The sequence below is a fragment of the Sphaeramia orbicularis genome, chromosome 12 (genome assembly GCF_902148855.1).
Source record: "Sphaeramia orbicularis chromosome 12, fSphaOr1.1, whole genome shotgun sequence".
Lineage (NCBI taxonomy): Eukaryota > Metazoa > Chordata > Actinopteri > Kurtiformes > Apogonidae > Sphaeramia > Sphaeramia orbicularis.
The window spans coordinates 35,023,649-35,043,652 of record NC_043968.1 but is presented as its reverse complement, the minus strand read 5'-3'; the positions used below and the strand labels follow the sequence as shown (position 1 = coordinate 35,043,652).

Below are 20,004 nucleotides of genomic sequence, written 5' to 3'. Positions count from 1 at the left end.
GACCATACTATAATAAAACTAGATGTTTTTGTTTCCTGAAAGAGGTGATTTTTTTCAGATAGGAGGTTATGTTTTTTGGCCATCGATTTGTTTATATATTTATGTTTATTGATTGTTATCAGCAACATGCACATCCCGTTAGTCATTATTTCATCAATGCAAATAAATCTTTAGTACCCTACAGCAGAATGGGATTTGTAGTTTCAGACCTTTGGGCTCAGTTATAATCCATACAAAAGTAATGAAATAGGGGACGGGAGCATGCAGTCTATGACAACTGAAAGGCTAAAATCCAAGCATCATTGGTTAATTATATTTAGAGAAACTGACTCAAAATGTATTGAGAGGCACAACGTAGGTCTAAATCTTACCATTCATTCATATCATTTGTTTTTCCATCAAACTATCACTAGTAGAGAAGTAACACGTAAAAGCTCACATATGCAATGTCGGTATGTAAATCTGAGATAAAATAAACAATGCTTTTAATACTGTGTATTCATTAAAAAAACAAAACAAAACAGGCTTCATGAGCACTGATGGTTTATTTAAGGTCAAATCCAAAGTGTCATTCAGTAAATGGATCCACTGAGGCTCATGTACACAGTCATGAAACATGACACTGAAGAAATGCACAAACTATTATAAGGTGTGACAATGCATAAAGAAGCTGCAGTCACATGAGAACGTGACATGACCACATGGCACACAACCAACATTTAACATTTAACAGTACAAAAGTCTGTAGAAAAATATGACATTTAGCAGAAAAAAAAAAACAACTTTTCTGATTAATCTGCAAAAGGCCTCAGAGTTTGTGTCCTGAGCTGCAGAGGACGTTCACTGACCTCTGACCTTTGTTAAAATAAGGCTCACACCTGTTATTTTGCTATTGGAGCTGCTCTGAACCCGATACACGTCAATGTTTATACTGCATATAAATACACACTGTTTACAGATAATGTAGGAGTTGCAGCATCAGCTGTCTCACCTCACATATTGAGGTCATAAGTTTGTTCTGTGGTCATCAGGTGCTCCTGGTTTTTCATTTAGTCTCTCTAACAGTGGTTCCCAACCTACTGTACTACTAATCCAGTTTTTGTTTTGCTGTGTTGATAGTTTCCAGGGGCTTGTGCGTATATCACAAAACCAGAAATACAGTACTTTGTTATGTGTGCAACAAGTTCAGAATAAGTTTGTACTGATGTATGAACATGGAGTTATCTCTCATACTGTAGTTGAAAAGGGCCAGTTTGATCCATTCTGCAAATCTGTAATTGTACCTTAGAATTTTATTTCACAATAAAAGTCTTATTCTGCAAATTAAGTAATACTTTAAAGTTACGGTGGTGTTTTTTTTTTTTTTTTTTTTTTTTTAATGTTTATAATATGTGCTGTGTTCTGCATACTTAATAAATAACAGAAACAAGACAGAGTTCACTTTTTACATTATGCTGTGGCTTTTGCTTGCATTCATTCAACCTCCTTCATGTATGAAAATTTAATTACTTTCACCCGCTGTGTGTAACTATAGCACCCAGCACAATTAATAAGACTACTTAGATAAAAAACAGAAAAATAATATTTTGGAATTTATTTATCATGAATCCTGTAGGCTGAGAACCACTGTCCTAATGTATCCTGAAATAAGTGGGTGTTCAACAACTACATTCATGAAATAAACAGAGGATGAACCCATGAACACATGGGTGAGTATGTATGGCATTAATCCTCTTGGTAAGGTCACATAAACTTCCAGACTCAACTCTTAAGTCCTGGTCAATACTATTCTATCCCTTCAAGTGTTAACTCTAAGGTGCTCCTGCTCACATATAAAATAAGACAGTATTGCTTCACACAGTCCTTCACATGCAAGAACATCTTCAACAATCCTCAGGCAGTGACACCTCTTCCTCCTCTCTTGGGAACGCTGCAGAGGGTGGAGTCTTTGTATCTTTAAATCTTGATATAAAACATGCTTGTTCTTGTTGTTGTGTGCATTGCCTTACAATTTATACTGGTTTCAAACAGTCTCTATAGTTCAACATCAGCAGAGTCTTGCCTCCGCTTAAGGAAATATTAAGATTTATAGATGTTCACCAATGATCTTTCATGAAAATACACCAATAGACAATAACAAAGTATCTCAACAGTGCCGATGGTTTACAGAATGGAGAAGACAAGGTAAGAGGCATCCTCCATCTACCTCTGAATTTAGAATCCTGGCCTCTGGAGAATGATCTACAAATGTTTAACACCCGGTTAGGAAAAAGATAAATGCATTTACATGTCCCCAGGCAGTCTGTCATTAGACTGGAGAGGCTGCTACAACCTGCTGACAACACACTGCAATGGTCACATGGGAAAGCACTGGCTTTAATACTCTGACCACGACAGCAAGAGGAAAAATAAGGAGAATTTGCTAATAACTGAGGCTTATCCCTGTGGTTCCAGGTAAATCAGTGTAAAGACCTGAACTGAAATTTAGATAATAGGAAAGAATGAAGCTGAGGAACCTCTTAGATTTGAAAACGATTAACCACTGAAATGTTAGGAATAGCATAGTAGTCAATCATAAAACAGAAATCAGTTTCAACAGACATAGTATTAACACTAGTGGATCTGAGCAGGTTTATCCTTACATAAAAAACAAAAAACAAAAAAAAAAACCCACAAAATTATCTCCCTTTTACTGAAGGATTACCTCCTTAAACTTTAGATTAAACAACTTGTTAAAAATAACAAATAAAGAAAGTTAATGTAAAATGTAGTTTGATTTAATGATATCTAGTGGTGAGTTTGTGAACTGCCACTGCCTGAAAAACCCTTTCCTCACCCTTCCATATGGTAACTGTCACAATTCACAAAAATTGGTTTTCAGTAGCTTGTCCACTCTGGGCTACTGTAGAAATATGTCAACGTGAGAACGACGACATATGACAGACTCCACTCCCTGTGTAGATGTAAATGGCTTATTCTAAGGAAACAAAAACACACCCCTGAAAACATAATTATGCTTTTTTGATTCCATCTCTGCAATTAGGTCTTCCTACATTTTAGACACTGGACTTTAATAAACACCAGTAGGTATGAAAAGTATGTTCAGTTCAGAAAATAAAAAAAATTGAAATGTTTTAATGAATTAAATGACTAAATCTATATAATGTTGTGGCACAAAATAAAAAACCCAGCTGTCTAGTTATGTATGTGTAATGTCTTCTAACAGCCTGTTTTACATATACATCAGGAAGAGGGGGAGGAGTTAAGACTTTGGTTTGTAAACTAAATGTTTAAGGCTTCTGTCTGAGGGCACTTCATTCAGTGGTTTTAACCTGTAGATTATTTGCTGATTAGATCAAGTGAACATCACACACCAGGTCCTAATAGTCCCTCACGTGTCCCGTCTGCCATTGTGGTTCATTACTCTTCAGTCTGTCTTCAAGGCTAAAGCAGGTTAAACTTCACAGGTCACTTTCTGGTGCCTCAAATTTTCAACATTTTTTTGGCAATTAGCACAATCCATTCTCCATGATTCAAACATCTCTGTAGAAACCTCTCGAGTTTTGAAGTTTTTCTTAAGGTTGAGGGTTTAATGTTGCTGGAATCACACCTGCGACATTCTGCCGACATCCTTCTGAGTTGACCCCACCTTCAGCTTCAGCAGTCTGGTTCAGTCACTCAGAGATCGGAGGACCATCACCAGACCGAGCCCCGCTGTGAGCTCCGTCCATGCGAGTCTGTTGACGTCCCCACCTGCCTCAACAATTCGAGTGTAGTTACAGGTAGGGCTGGGACTCGTAGGTAGGGTGCGGCCAGTCGTCATGGCGAGTTGTCGTAACTGGAAGTCGTGTTTCAGGGCGGAGTAGTAGTCGGGACCGTACGGAACTGTAAGTGTCTCTGTCAAAACCTCATGACCAGGGTATGTCACCTGTTAATCAAATCAGAGACAACAAAAACTGGTTTAGGTCACATGACAGGACCAGAAGCCAGTGTGTGTGTGTGTGTGTGTGTGTGTGAGTGAGTACCGTGAAACTGTAGTTTCCAGGCAGCAGCAGTCTGTAGTATTCCCCATGTTGGTTGGTTCTAAATGGACACATATTGTTGCGACCTCTGACCTCTACCACTGCGTTGTGAACTGGTACTCCAGAGCTATCAAAGACACGACCTTTGACCCCTGGACACAAATGCAAAAACAGTAGGAGACCATTAAGTATTAATATTGACCCGCACGGGCAGAAGAAGAGGTGAACAGACATAAACAAAAAACATGGAAAAAAGTAAAATCACTGTGAGTTCTTTGGTTAAATCAAAAAATAGAAAAACTAAATAAACTGACATTCGACTGTAGAGCTGCCAGTGTTTCCTGCTGCAACACCTCATGCTGTCACTTGTATCACAAATAATAATTGTGCTCATTTTGTCAGATGGAATCATAATTATCTGGGCCCCCAAAACCCAAAAGGGGAAGCAAAGGGAACTGTTTTTGGTTCGGTTTGTTTGTTTGTTTGTTAACACTCTAGCAGCAAAACTATTGGTTGAATTCATACCAAATTGGGTTTATAGATTGCCAGTGACCCAGAATAGATGTGGTTAAATTTTGGGAAAGGTAGGTCAAAGTGAAAATTTTTTTTGGAATCTTCTTAATATTTTTCCTTCTCTCATTTACTAATAATGGGTGAAATTTCAATTGTCTAGGTCACAGGTGTCAAACCTACGGCCTGGGACCCAAAACCGGCCTGCCAAAGGTTCCGGCAGGATGAATTTGCAAAGTGCAAGTAAGGGCATCAAACTCAAAAATAATATCATAATAACCTATAATTAATGACAACACCATTTTTTTCTTTTTTGATTTAGTGCAAAAAATATTAAATTATGAAAATGTTTACATGAACAAACTATCCTTTAACAATAAAATGTGAATAACCTGAACAAATATGAGCAACCTATAGAAAGAAAATTAAGTGGAATTTCAACAGTATTCTGCCTGTTACTAAATGTTTTGTGCTTTTGTAGATCTGATCCATAATGCACATGTATAAATGACAAGTCGAGGCATAATATTGATAAAATTGTACTTATATTTCTTAACAAATTCCATTTTTTTCAGGGTATTCACAGCCTTTTTGTTTGGATAGTTTGTAAATGTAAATATTGGCATAATTGAATGTTATTTCTTGCACTAAAACAATTTGGAGTTGTCATTATTTATTGGCTATCGTGCTATTATTTGACTGGTCCGGCCCACTCCAGATTAAATTGGGCTGAATGTGGCCCCTGGAAGAAAATGAGTTTGACACCCCTGGTCTAGATAAAAACATCAATTTTGGGACAGTTTACTTCAAACATGGCACATATATAGAGGTAATTGATATGTTGACATCAGCACACGCATAGACATGATGACATCAGCTGGATCGATGCCAAAATAAGCTACAACATGTGCGAGAAGCGGGGTTTGCTGTGCCTGGCACCACTTATTTCCTAATGTGCCGATAAGATGTTAATAAAGATACTCACTAAGATCATCTGATTGTTTCAAAACCACTTCTTTTTACAAAATAGGAGTTTATTCAAGGGACCTGGGCCCTTTCTCCCTGTGGGACTCTATTCACAAAGGCTCTGGTTTCCCTTTGAAGACCCCTGTGATGCGTTTACAACTGATCAACCTTTAGTTACACAATCCTTCAAACTAACCAGTGGTACCAACTGACAAAAAGGAGGAAAACATAGGTCAGAATTGTGGTTTAATAGCACTGTGGAGCAAGAGAAGGGAAAAAATATGTTTTTGAATGGTTATGAATGTTAAACCCTGTCATATTAAAAGGTACAGTAAAGATAAAATATCTTTAACCTGTTAGAAGTGTTCCTGAAAGTAAAACAGACTCTAAAAAGCCTCTTTTTCTCAGACAAAATATTCATACACAGGAGTTGGCACTGTTTATTTCTAATATTACTCAAATTAAATATCTGCGGGTGTAATTATGAAGTTATAGCATGAGACAGAATGTGACTCCATTCATAATTATTATATATGAATACAGTCCATTTAATTCCCCATTTGTCTGTTTGGTTCTTCTTCCATGAGCTGCTTCATTTTTAATTTACTCCAAAGTTTTGTCTCAGCCCAAAACTGCTTTGTGTAGCTTTATACTTTGACTGATTTACTGCCAGTGTTATCAGCTTTATACTAACTCAGGTTGTTTTATGTAACTGATACCATCATTGTGAAGTTATCCAGTATTTTTTGCAGGCTTTTAGGTAGAGTATTAAAGCCTTTACAAGTGAACAGCTTGGTTAAATGTCACATCCCTGTTTGTTCTTTCTTTCTTTCTCTTGGTCACACCTCCTCATCAGTCTAACTCCTTCCACCTGTACCCTCAGCTGCAGCTTGTTAGCTAGGGCCGATATATTCACTACTTCTGCCCCTTGTTCCTTGCCAGATTGTTTCATCCTCCATGTGTAACTCTCCAGTGATTTTCTCCTGTCTGTATCTCTGATTCTGACCCGCCTACCTGTCCGACCAAGCCTGCCTGTCTTCAGCCCCCGGTAATGACCAGCCTTCTCCTGACCACGTATCTCAGTCTGTGCCCTGGATGTTTGACCCGCCTTCCATCCCCGACTACGTTTCCAGCCTGAGGCCTCCTGGTCCGGTTTGGATACCCCGGTTCCTGACCCACCGCCTGTCCCTGACTCACCTGCTGTCTGTCCCTTGCCTGTTGTTTGTTTGCTAGTTAATACAGACTGTTCTTATTGAACACCTTTATCTGCACTTGGGTCCTCGTTGTACTTGTTTCATTAAAGAAGTAACAAAATCAGATCAAACATTAACTGGCAGTAAACAGTAAAAAATAAGCCTTGCCCCTTCTCATTGTTGCTCAGCAAAAAATAACTCCTAAACAGTTTCACTTCCCTAACACAGAGGAAAGTTTTGATAATAATGGACTGGATTTATATAGCGCTTTTCTAGGTACTCAGAGCACTTCCACTGAATCCATTTTTCATTCACTACATAGTCACACACGCGCACACACACACACACACACACACACACACACACACACACACACACACAGATGGTGGTGAACTACTTCTGTACCCACAGCCGCCCACAACTGATATTGAGGCCTTGCTCAGACAGACCCTATTAATCTGGGTTTCATCATATCCAAATTATCCACATTGATTCAAAACCTTGAAATGAGGACAGCATACAAACACATGAAATTTTGATTCAGATTTCAGCAGAGGAGTCCAGAGTATTCCCATTCAATTCTCAGGTAGAGGTATAGATACTAGGGTTTAAAAAGACTTCTGTAGAGGTTGAAGTATCAACTCAAGCTTTTACTCCAGTAAAAGTGTAAAAGTACTGGTTTCAAAACTACTTAAAGTATAAAAGTAAATGTAAGGGGAATACATGTCATTAGGACAAAAGCTTAGGCGGTTCCACAGGGGTCTGTAGTGCACTACCCCACCTCCCCAAAAAACATGTTTCTAAAGGCCATAATAACTATAACGTTATATTAAAATGTTAACGTTGAAACATTTGGGATGCACTAGTCTACCTGTTTCAGCTGCATATATGCCCATTGAAAACAAAGGCATTTTAGTCCAATGCAAATGTATTAAAGAACCATATATGTGTCCTACTGAGCAATAACGTGTTTCATGGAGTGGAAGACATGATGACTAGTTGAATATAAGTATTGGAATGGTGTAAAAAGTCAGGTGGGATGGATCGTGTACAAACCAATAGGGTGTTGGAATGGTATATGTTTATACTTCTAATCCAACCACAATCAAATTCAATCTATCTGGATGGTGCCATTTATCTGCATAGTTTTTTTTTTCTTTTTTATTTGAATGATAACAAGCCAAAATGAAAACAACGAGGCTATTTTTAAAATGTAAGGAGTAGAAGTAAAAAGTGGCCTGAAAAATAATTACTCCGGTAAAGTACAGATAACCTAAATTTCTACTTAAGTAAGGTAACAAAGTATTTGTGCTTCGTTACTTGACACCTCTGGATTTCAGTCCTACTTTTCTCAATTTGTTGGTTGTTATACCTGACACACATCAAATCCAAAGCACCAAAGTGGCGCTGAATGTCATCTATGCTACCACTAGCAGAGCACTATAAACTACAAAATAATAATGTGGAAAAAAAATAAGCAAAACATTTACATAAAATTAAGTAAAAGAATGGTTTGTGTTTTTGGTGTCTTATAAGCCCATGTAAGGGCTGGGCATATTTTTTTTGCAGGACATAATAATAAAAACTCATTCATTCATTCATTCATTCATTCATTCATTCATAGAACAACAGTCCATGGACTGAAGCTGAAATACTGTCTGCACCTTTTAGAGGAAGCAAACCCAGATGGAATCTAAAGTCATGAGTCACCAGTTGTTCTACTGTATGCAATTACTGATGTCATTACCGCATCATTGCACTGACAGGCAGGTGGTGTCTGACCCTATCTGATCCCTTGTGAGTGCAGGCAGTCTACCTTAAATAACTGATTTGACAAGCAACTTTCAGCCTGCGGTCTGAACAAAGCCAGTGTACTTGAGCAAAAGATGACATACAGGTACAGAGACAGACAGGCAGTGTGGTAAACAGACAGGTACTGACCCAGGTGGACCTGCTGGATGAAGGCCAGCAGAGCTTCCCTGTTGTCCGTCCACAGAGCAGGCAGTTCTTTGACTGGAGGATACTTGCAGCAGGAAACCTCCAGAGTGAGCTCCAAACACTGAGCCCACACATAGTTGTAGTCCTGCATCCCACCTGCACACACACACACACACACACACACACACACACACACAGACACACGCACGCACGCACGCACGCACGCACGCACGCACGCACACACACACACACACACACACACACACACACACACACATATACTTACACAGAGGTATCCATATAAGGTATCCATATATATTCGGCATCTGGTCTATGGAGACTGAGAGCACCTGGACTGTGCAACAGCAGGAATAATAAACAGATATTTTTGTGCATCTCAAAAACCCTAATTTGTCTCGCAGACATTTGTTTCTCTATATTCAGGCTCCTTGTTGTTATAACCCATAAAGGACCCAATGTGACTTTGGTTTCAGTTCCCAAATGACTTTTTTTCTCTATTTAACCTTTCTTAAGTGATTTATCACCATTTATTATAATATTATAGTATGGATTTTGCATTTTTTCCAGTGGAAATCATCTATTTTCCTATGTATTATTGACTGATCAATCATGTAGATAATAATAATAATAATAATAATAATAATGGATTGGATTTATATAGCGCCTTTCTAGACACCCAAAGCGCTTTACATTATTGACCCATTATTCATTCGCTCTCACATTCTCCCTCTGGTAGATGTTCATAAAAGCTCAGAGCAAAGTCAAAGGTCATTATTTCAAAACAGACAAAAACTGAAGAAAAAGTGACTTTTCCCGTAAAATCTATCACAAACTGAACATAAACCCAGTGTCTCCATCCACTGTCATTAATCCAACTCCATGGGATTTACTGGTGAATCAATGTTGTAGAAGATGATGGTGTTTCCATGGTAACTACGGAGCCTCTGAACATCCAAACAGGTCATATCTGATGACCATGAAAAGATGACTAACCGTATTTCAACCCAATTCTTTACATGGATTGATAGAATTAGTGGATGAAGTTTAGGTCATTTGATGCTTTTGGTTGACGGTGGATGTTTGGGTCTTTATGGGTTGATAATGGTTTCTTTATGCTGACCTTCCAGAGGGTACCACTGGTATCCGTTGGTGATGCCATCCAGGAAGGGTCTGCTGTCACGGCAGCGTTCACCTTGGTGCATGGAGGCGTGTTTGTAGGAGTAAATCTTGGCGAGGTGGATGAACACATCGTCGTCGGGGCTAACGCTGGCTCCGTTTACCAGCTCACTGCCTGTGCAAACAGAAAGATGGAAGTTTATTAACAGTGTTGTGCTCTGACTTTACTTTTTATCCTCATATTAACGCTGTGAATCAATAACGATGTTTTTCAAGGGGTTCATTGCTTAGTTGGAGAAACATCAGAAAACAATGACAAATCCTTGTCAATATCCTAGCAACCCAGGCAGCAGCATCAGATTCTTTGTCTCATCTGGCAGTCTAAACAGACCAAGAAAATCAATTTGTCAAGTTTCTGAGCTTTATTGTTGTGACTTTTACTTAGCAAATAACTTAAATGATCCACTGATGAAAGTGAGGATTGATTCTCTGCTGATGAATATTGAATCAACTAAATCTTACAGCTGTACATCAAATTCACACAATCAAATCATATCTTAACGGTCATGGCAGGTGTAGCAATGCATTATGGGGAAACACCGAGTTGCATACATATTGATTATTACAAAATATGAGGGTTGCACTTGCATTTCTAATGAAAATATAACAATACAATGCATTGTGTTATTACCAAAACGTACATTCAAAATGTAATATAAAACCAAACCAAAATGAGTGTCTTCATTGGTACACAACAATTGAACTAAATTAAACTTCCATCATTATTGTTAATTTGGATCTAATAAACATAAAAGCAGCGACCTCAGGATCTTATCATATTTATTTTACATATACAGTTAAAATCAGGGGCTTCAGCTCAAAGACCAGCAGGAACTCATTTATGCTTTTACTTCAGGCAGTGTTGACATTTGTAAACTTCCCTAAAAGACCATTAAACTGCATCAGTTTATGCTAGAATTGTTGTAGGTGCAACGCTCATGTTTTTAATACCCACTGCAATATGTAGCTGTAACTGTTCTTACACAATGAATTAAAATATTTTAGATTTTATTGTGTGGGTTTTTATATAATGCATTATTACACAGCTGAATTTGTATATCGTTTTCTCTTGCAGTTAATAATGCAAGTGAACCAATAGTAAGGGCCTAAAAATAGATATAATAGAAAAAAATTAAATAAAATTGTAATGCACATTTAGCAAAACTAGAATAGCCCATATTTGTGTTTCAAGAGAGTTTGAGGAGAGGTCAGTGTGTGTGTGTGTGTGTGTGTGTGTGTGTGTGTGTGTGTGTGTGTGTGTGTGTGTGTTTGTGACTGTCAGCAGAGGGCACACTCACTCCAATCAGCTAATTTATTAAAAAATATTTTTCGATAAATAACAAGGGCATTTGTTTTTATTATTTGAATATCCTGGTCTTTCTACGTGGTCATATGTATATTTAAGTGTCCTGGGTGGACTAACATTGGATTACATTATGCCTTAAATTTCACTCAGTCAGTGACTTGACTGCGGCCTGTGGGTTGGAAACTCTCCTTTGAGGACACTTAAAGCTCAGTGTCTGATTCAGGCGGAAATTTGGACACAAGTACAAGGGTTGTTTGTGGCATTTTCCCCAGCAAAATAATTTGCAAGGACAAGGTACTCCAAACCAAATTTAATTCGTTGTCCTCTGGAGGCACTGTGGGTTTTTCTTTTTGGAGCTGCATTTGTTCCTGAATGCAGCGCGTGGGCAACATGCTCGACTGAATTTGTATATTTATCTGATGCTGCTGAACAATGTCATGGGAGTTAAAAGTGCTTATTTCCTGTCCCTCACTCTACTGTACACTTTCATGAAATAGAGAAAGTAATCTTCTAAAAACATCACTGTGAGATTGTTGTGGACCACCTAGTTTTGTCTTATATTCAAGGATTTATTGCCTTGACATTGTTTAAGTCTAAACTTCCTTGTAGGTTTTTTTTTCTCTGCTGTGAGAAAAATTTCCATGAGTGAAGTGAAATTTAAAATAGACCCTCTTCCAGACTTTTTCTGTGTGTTTACCTCCATTGCTGTTGTCATAAGGATAACTGGCCACGACAGCTCCTCCATGAAGGTTTGCAGAGAGAACAAAACTCTCAGTCCTCAACCAATCAATCACAGCCTTGACCTGAAACACAACACAAAGTAACCAGAAAATCAGAGCGCCAGGGTGGCTAAAATGGACAAATAACAATAATAGAGGTGATAGTTCACCAGTTAGTCCTAACTACCACGGGTCACATGACCAACCTCTGGTTCGCGCTTTTCCTCATCAAGCTGCTGTCGACGACGGAGACCAGCGAAGGCATCAGGGAAGTTCCTGTTTAGATCAATGCCGTTGTGGTTGAACCTGACGGAGACAGATTGTGGTATTAGTAGATAGTGAACACCAGCTTATTGTACTGCACAAGAGCAGGTTTTAGGGTCAGGGGTCCTCAGATTCATTGGCTCCTGCTGCTGAAAGGTTTATCACAGGAGTCTCAAACTCATTTTCTGTCAGGGGCCACATTCAGCCTGATTTGATCTCCAGTGGGTCGGACCAGTACAATAATAGCATAATAACCTATAAATAATGACAACACCAAATTTTTGTCTTTGTTTTAGTGCAAAAACCCCCATTCAGTTATGAAAGTACTTACTTTTATAAGCTATCCAAACAAAAAAGATGTGAATAACCTGAAAAAACTGAAATTTCTTAAGAAAAATAAGTGCAATATTAAAAATATTCTGCCTCAACTTATCATTTTTACATGTTCATTATGGATCAGATCTACAAAGACACTAAACACTTAGTAACAGGCAGAAAATAGATAAAATTGTGCTTAATTTTCTTTAGACATATCAGATTGTTCATATTTGTTCAGGTTATTCACATTTTATTGTTAGAGGATAGTTTGTAAATGTAAATATTTTTATAATTTAATGTTATTTTTTGCTCTAAAACAAACACAAAAATTTGAAGTTGTCATTATTTATAGGCATAGTGTAATATTATTGTTTTCACATCAAACTGAGAAGAAAATACGGAGTCATTATTTTTTTATATGTTGTTATGCTGTTATTTTACTGTAGATCATATTGGTCTGTTTGTGGTACCTGAACTAAAATGAGTTCAACAGCCTTGACTGTGGAATTTTTGCATTTTGTAAATTCATCCTATGGGCCGGATTGGAACCTTTGGCCCCCAGGCCGCATGTTTGAGACCCCTGGTTTATCATTTACCTTTCATTTTCTATTAGCCCTATCTAAAGATATCCTTGAAGAGCACATGAATGCAGCATTAACCCCTGCCAAGGTGACAGTGAACGTTTGTTATGAGATAATAGTGTCATCTGTCTATAGCTCCCTGATGCGTGCATGAAGGATATATATATATATAAATTAGCCTGAAATTCTGAATAGACCTTCTACTCTTTATTTAGTGCATATAAAATCTGTTTTCAGTCTTAACAGATTGGTGGCTCCATTCTTTGTAATCAGATGTACCTTATTATCAGCAGGTTTGATCCTTGTGCAGGTGATTCAGGATGATACAGTGACATTTACTAGAGGAGTGTGGATATGTTTGTATGTCAGTTATGAAGCCTAATTATGTCAGTCATTAGGTCTGATAGCTTACAAATATGACTGATATTAGCAAATTGGCATGTTTGATGTGTATGTTTATTTTTGTGTGTGATTGGATGTAATGTAGAACCTTCCACCTCTGACCAAATTATTGACATTTTCTCTCTGCGAGTTCAAAAGGAATTTTTTAATTTCATTTTTTGGCAGTCTGAGGTTTAGTTACACGTTTAGTGATTTACTGGGTGTGTAGAGTCAAACCTAAAGACACAGAAGCAGCTGCTGAGGCTCCCTTGGGCAAGGCACTCATGTAAAAAAAAAACACTTTCCCACGATCTTGTGACAGTCTTCAGGAAGTGAGTGCCTTTATTTATACAGCAGAGTCACTCCACAACTTCAGAGAACCGTTTAAAGAGAATTTAGGAGGATCACTTTTGAAACAACACTGACAAGACTGAAGACACATCACCCAGCACACAACAAATCCACCACTCGGTTCTGTGTTTGACTCAACTTTAAAGGAAGGTGGACATCAAGTCAGCTTTGATCACATCACTTAGAGACAACAGACTCTGATTAAAGCCAGATCTGTGCACTTTGGATCACTGGTGATAGCTACATGGTTCATACTGGTTAGATTTAGTACAATTTGCTCCTGGCTTTCTCTACGTCAGAAAGACAAAGGCCAAGTCAGCCTTGTGAAGCCAAGATGTCTACAGTTTTAGTCACTGCAATGAACCAATGGGAGAGTTTTGACCAGAAACGTAACATGTGGAGGAAAACCCTTACTCATATCAGCCAAAATTTACTTAGGGGGTCAAATGAGTGGCCATTTCTGTCAAAAAAAAAAAAAAAAAAGTTGTAAGAAATGCATAGAACTGTGTTGAAATAATGCTAATACATTTGTGCACAGACTACTGATATTATTTGACAGTGGAAGCTGTATTTTCAGAAATATTGGATTTTGAATAGCACATGTATGTGAAAACTTTTGCTGGTGGACGGACGTGACATTACCCATGATGATCTGGTCAGTACCAGTACTTTATTAGTAATAAACTTATATACTTACTATTGCTAATTCTGCTCTTATACATAAATGTTAGTATTGTGGATCTAAAACAATAACAGCTTAACAAAAACACAAATTGTGGCAGTGGACGGATGTGACATGGTTGTTACAGATCCCATCATACTGATGCTCGGCAGCCATGTCACCGTTTCCACAAATGATCCCTGTGCAAAAACTAGTATCAGAATTATTTATTGTATAGTTTATCATCATACTAAAGAGGAAATAACAATATAGAATTGTTATTTCTTTATAAAAATGCTTACTATTAGAAAACTGTTGATTTAAAAAGTGACATGTGACATTCTTAATGTATGTATTTGCGTAACATAAGCAGGATGGATCAGCACCATACTCCATATTGCAACCTGTAAAAATAAAACATGTGATATGTAGTATATAATCTTGTAAGAAAAATTGGGGAATCTAAAAGAATAGAATATTTGTTTTTCAGGTAAATTCAGTTAAAATATAACTTGGCCATTTGTGACATGAAAATATAGCATAAATTGTGATGAAATTGGACATTTTTGAGCTGAAAACATAGTTCATATGACCATCAACATGTTGCAACAGAACTGAAATCCTGTAAATGTGCATAACTTGTATTTACCAACACAAAGTTCCTTTGGGGATTCACTTATATTGATTTCTTATGCACAAAGACATAAATAAGACCTCTAAGCAAATTTTAGTCGATACATATTTAGTCTAAATGGAGCTATCAAAGTTTACTCCCATAACAAAATGTGTTCTGATGAAAACTGTTTTGGAACAACCTTACATTAATAATAGTGGAGCCAAATCACACTTTTGGTCAGTCAACAGAGGATCATAGTTAAAGAAAAAACACACATCTCTCACTAATGAAACCTCATGGTTTCAGAGAACAAATGTGATCCTTCTAGTTGTAGTTTGTCTTTGAACATGGTCTGTCAGCTCTGGACAGTGAAGCCCTTTTAACTCCAGCTGCTGACAGAAACTGATACTGAAAACACTGTGAAACAGGTAACCTGACTGTGTCCAAAGGCTCTTGTCAAGTGCTTTAGTTGAAAGAGCTGCAGTTCACCTTGCTTTAGGGTTAACTGCTTGCATTGTCAACATGATTTAACTGCAATCCATACTGTAAATGATAAAAGTCTCTAATCAGATCAATTTCTGTCGGAAATATTTACAATAGCCTTTTGTCATTGGTTGTTTTCTATTAAATTGCCTTTTCCCAGCCTTGTCCCAGACCACACAAACACACGAACACACTTAATGTCAACAAAATCCCTTATCATAAGTGGTTAATCTTGTGGCCTTCAGCTTTTTTCACATTCTGGTGAGGTGAGTTGCCATGATGAAACTGTACGAACATATTGACATCCACACAACAAAATTCATTTGGCAGCAGACACATGCAAGTTTCCTGTACAGCTCATTAGGAGAAGTCAAAACACTTCTAATTAGAGGCTTAGAGGCTGTTTCCATGAGAGTAATCTCTGGTTGTGTGTGATACAAATCTACAGTGTGGATCTCATTTCCTGCTTATCAGAGTGTTTTGGGCGTTGGAGCATCACATAGTTTAGTCTACGCACAACAAACATGTCGGCTACAAGTGTGTGTCGTCTCGGGTCTTCAGGGCCTCCTTTTGACATTTGGTTAAATATTCACATTGTAGCAGAGGTAAAACTACTCCACTTTACACTCTGAAAACTCTGACTTTACCCTTACAGACACTTGGGGATCCATTTTAAACAAAGAATTTTTGAAAAGAATGATGTATCTGGATCATTTGCTGCTAAATATTCCAATACACTGGAAAAAAATCTAAATCTTACCAAGTGTATTTTATTCATTTCTACTCAAAAATCTCATCACACTTAAAATAAGACATAATCACCTAAAGAGTAACTATTCAGTGAGCTATAAGAACTTATTTTTTGACAACAGATCTTAAAAATCTTATTTCAAGAAATCTTACAAAGATAATTTTCACTTGTTCCATTGGCAGATTTTTTTTTTTTTTGCTTAATTCAAACAAAAAAAATCTGCCAATGGAACAAGTGAAAATTATCTTGTAAGATTTCTTGAATTAATATTGTTAAATCTAGAAATAAGCATGCCTACAGAATATATGAACAGCTAAAATAAGAAATTAATTCTTAAAACAAGATAAATTATCTAACACCTCTAAATCTAAGTTTTTGTTTTTTTGTTTTTTTTTTTTTATCTTGGTAAGAACCAAGTAGAGATCCTAAGGAACTTAGATGGTGTATAGGTGGAAAGAGTGACCCAAACCCAAAATATTCAATGTACAATGAAAGCCTGTTAATATCTGGCTTCCTCTACTGTGCTGTCCATAAGAATCAAGTATGTTTGTTCAGGAGTAAATGAAAAACAGATGAAAAGCTTTACAGCTGAGCTCACTAAAGCTCACTAAAGCTCATATAAACCTCTCTAAAGCTGAACTCATCATTTTCAGCATGAACATAATTTATAGCTGATGCCTATAACCGTGATCTAAAACCTGTCTATGTGACTGCATCGGTGTTTCAAATTTGTCTAAAAAAAAACAGTGGCAGTTAGTGAACTACTTAAATGAAGACTTACACAGTAATTTATACTGCGACAGTGACCTCTTGTATAAACATTCATCTGCAGTAGTTAACAGTTACCATTGTTGGTTTCTCCTCTTTCTTACTGGATAAAATAGTTGAAGTAGTTGCAACATCATCTCTTTGTGTCCACCTGACCAAGGACGTTTGATAGTCCTTCTCCTTTTGGCCCTGGTTTGGTCTCAGAAAATGTTCTTGCATCTTTAACAACTAGACCTCACACAAGAATAATAAATGCTCCATTCACCATCTCAATCCATCCGTCCTCAGAGGAAACTAAATGAACCCCCCAAAAAGTCAATAAAAGACAGCAACTTGTATTTTTCTCCTTTTCTCAACATCTGTATGTTTCTTTATCAACATGTGTAAATATGCACTCCAGGAAAATGTGTACAAATGTCTATGAAAATGACGGATATAATTATGTCAGCAGATGTATGTGTATCTATTGGGATACCATTAAGTAGTTGTCCATGTGCAACAACAATTTGTACATATGCTTATATTTGTAGACTTGTGGGTGGATGTATGTCCTTAATTACATGTAATAGCAAAATGTATGAAACTCCATAATGAATACAAAGTGATGTCACAGAGGAAGCATTTCACACACCTGGACATGATCTGATGCAACATGAGAATATATCTGAATGATCTGACATGGACTGGAACAGGACAATACCCAGGCTAACTCAACCCTCTTAGCATGATGGGATAATATTGTGACTCATTGACCCACTTCGTTACCGTTGTACTTTAAGTTTTGATACTGCCCTGTCTGTGCTTGTTGACGTCTGTTGCTTCTGATGTCTTTACATTTTCGTTTTATTGTCTGTTTGTTAAAAAATGTAAAATCTGTCAAAAAAAAAAAAAATATATGTAAGTCTTCTCCATGGCAAAAAAAAAAAAAAAAGAGCAACTTGAGGCCAGTGACTAGTCTGGTTCACTGGAAGTATAAGGGTGAATATTTCCATTCCACAGTCGCAGGATTACCTCATTTTGTGATAGATCGTCAACCTCCGAGCTGTAACTACACCCTGAAAATGGCTGACACAACTATTTTGCTGCAAGTAAGTCACTTTGATGCTACAAAGCTTACACCACAACAATTTCTCTGTCTTCTCTCACTCTCTCTCTCTTCACTCTTAGAGCATCTTGCACATAGCACTACCCAAGACTCAGCCAAACAGCTCCAGTTACATTTACCCCTATTTCAGAATGATAGCGGAGGCACCCAGACCAAAGAATTTAGACAAAAGATGGAAGATAGCAATCTGGGTGGTGTAATAGCTAACCCGCAACCCTGTGACTATCATTGTGAGCCAGTGGAATCAGTTACCTGATGTTGACAAACCTTCCCCTTATCTTTACAACAGTTAATCTTGTGGTTCAGCAGAGGATTTCTAAACTGTGATGGTTGAGATTAGAGACATGTTTGGTGAGTTTTGTTATTTTAATCTTTGGTTTTGACGATATGATGGAGAAAAGGTATAAAAATTCATGTTTGTCTCGTCCATGGCTGAGCTTCATGACAGTCAGTAGAGCTGCTGTAAATGGGCCTCATCTGTTGCAACAACTCAAACAGTCATTTGCCTCACAACATGACAGTTTAGTTAATGTTAGATTTATTAGGTGGCTTCGTCATTTGCTAATCTATGCATAGGATGTTAGAGTTTAACAGAGGGGCTTTCACAAAACAGTTGTTAATTCATCCATGTCCCGGTAGGACTCTGTATGGTCATCATGTAGTTACACCTAGAGGTTGAATCTTGGATCTTCGGATCTTTATTCATAATATCAATAACAAATGGTGCCACCAGGCACAACAAACCCCACCCCTCACATGTAATTGTATCTTATTTTGGCATGGACCCAGCTGATGTCATCATGTCTATGCATGTGCTGATGACAGCATATCAACTGCCTCTATGTATGTGCCAAGTTTGAAGTGAATTGAAACACAATCTATGTTTTTATAGACATCTGAAATCTCACCCATTGTAAGTAAATGGGAGAAAAAAAAAAGATGTAAAAATTAATACAAAATTTGAACTTCGACCTACTTTTCCCAAAATGTACCCACATCTATTCTGGGTCACTGGCAATCTATAAACCCAAGTTGGTATGAATTCAACCAATAGTTTTGCTGCTAAAGACATTTGAAATTTCGCCCATTATAAGTCAATAGGGAAAAAAAGATTTTAAAAATTCATAAAAAATTTTAACTTTGACCTACTGTTCCCAAAATATAATGAGATCTATTCTGTATCACTGAAAGTATATAAACCAAATTTGGTATAAATTGAAGCAAGAGTTTTGCTGCTAGTGTTAACAATCAAACAAAGAAACAATGAAACAAACAAACCAAACCAAAAACAATATCCCTTGCCTCCCCTTCAGGGGGTGGGTTAACCAGCCCTATCTACAGTACTGGCACAGTGTGAATATACAGTAGCTGTGGCTGTGTGAGACTAGCTAATTGAGTCTGCTATTTAACTGTATTCCAGCAGAGGGCGCTACATTGGACTAAGACAGAGCTGGGGTTGACTCCCTCATCCAAATGACTGGTTAAGATTAATAGAAGAGAAAAGAGTTGACTATTTGTTGCACTAAACTACACTGATTACTTGTAATTGTGTTTTTATTTATTCTCTTAAAATGAAGGACATGATTTCCATCAAAGGGATTAATATACTTAACCTCTATGTGTAAGGGCAACACGGTGTTCAAGAAATAGAGCATCAAGACACATTTTTAACTATTCATGATAACTTTCATGAGATGAAGAAACTGCTCTAAAAATGGTTTCTGACTTCATTGGCAGGCAGAATATTTCCACACATTCAACCATCCAAGAATTACAAGCAACAGCAAAGACAAGTGAATTTCGCATGGTCTCTATTCAAACCACAACATCTGTAGGAAGTGAAGTATATTAGACAACTGGAAAGATGCAGCAGA

At 37.4% G+C, this 20,004-nt stretch overlaps 1 protein-coding gene across 6 annotated transcripts in view; it reads right to left on the bottom strand.

Moving 5' to 3' along the window:
- Nucleotides 1–526: 526 nt before the first annotated feature.
- cpm (carboxypeptidase M) overlaps nucleotides 527–20,004 on the bottom strand; it is a 43,942-nt gene continuing 24,464 nt past the window's right edge. For 5 of the 6 annotated variants that reach the window (XM_030148717.1, XM_030148718.1, XM_030148719.1 and 2 more), the window contains 6 exons: nucleotides 12,058–12,157; nucleotides 11,830–11,935; nucleotides 9,771–9,941; nucleotides 8,633–8,785; nucleotides 4,026–4,174; nucleotides 527–3,928 (listed from right to left, as the gene is read on the bottom strand). In XM_030148717.1, coding sequence (XP_030004577.1) covers nucleotides 3,671–3,928; nucleotides 4,026–4,174; nucleotides 8,633–8,785; nucleotides 9,771–9,941; nucleotides 11,830–11,935; nucleotides 12,058–12,157 — 937 coding nt within the window. In that variant the 3' untranslated portion in view covers nucleotides 527–3,670. The remainder of the gene's footprint in view (nucleotides 3,929–4,025; nucleotides 4,175–8,632; nucleotides 8,786–9,770; nucleotides 9,942–11,829; nucleotides 11,936–12,057; nucleotides 12,158–20,004) is intronic. The other variant, XM_030148723.1, reaches the window with a different exon arrangement.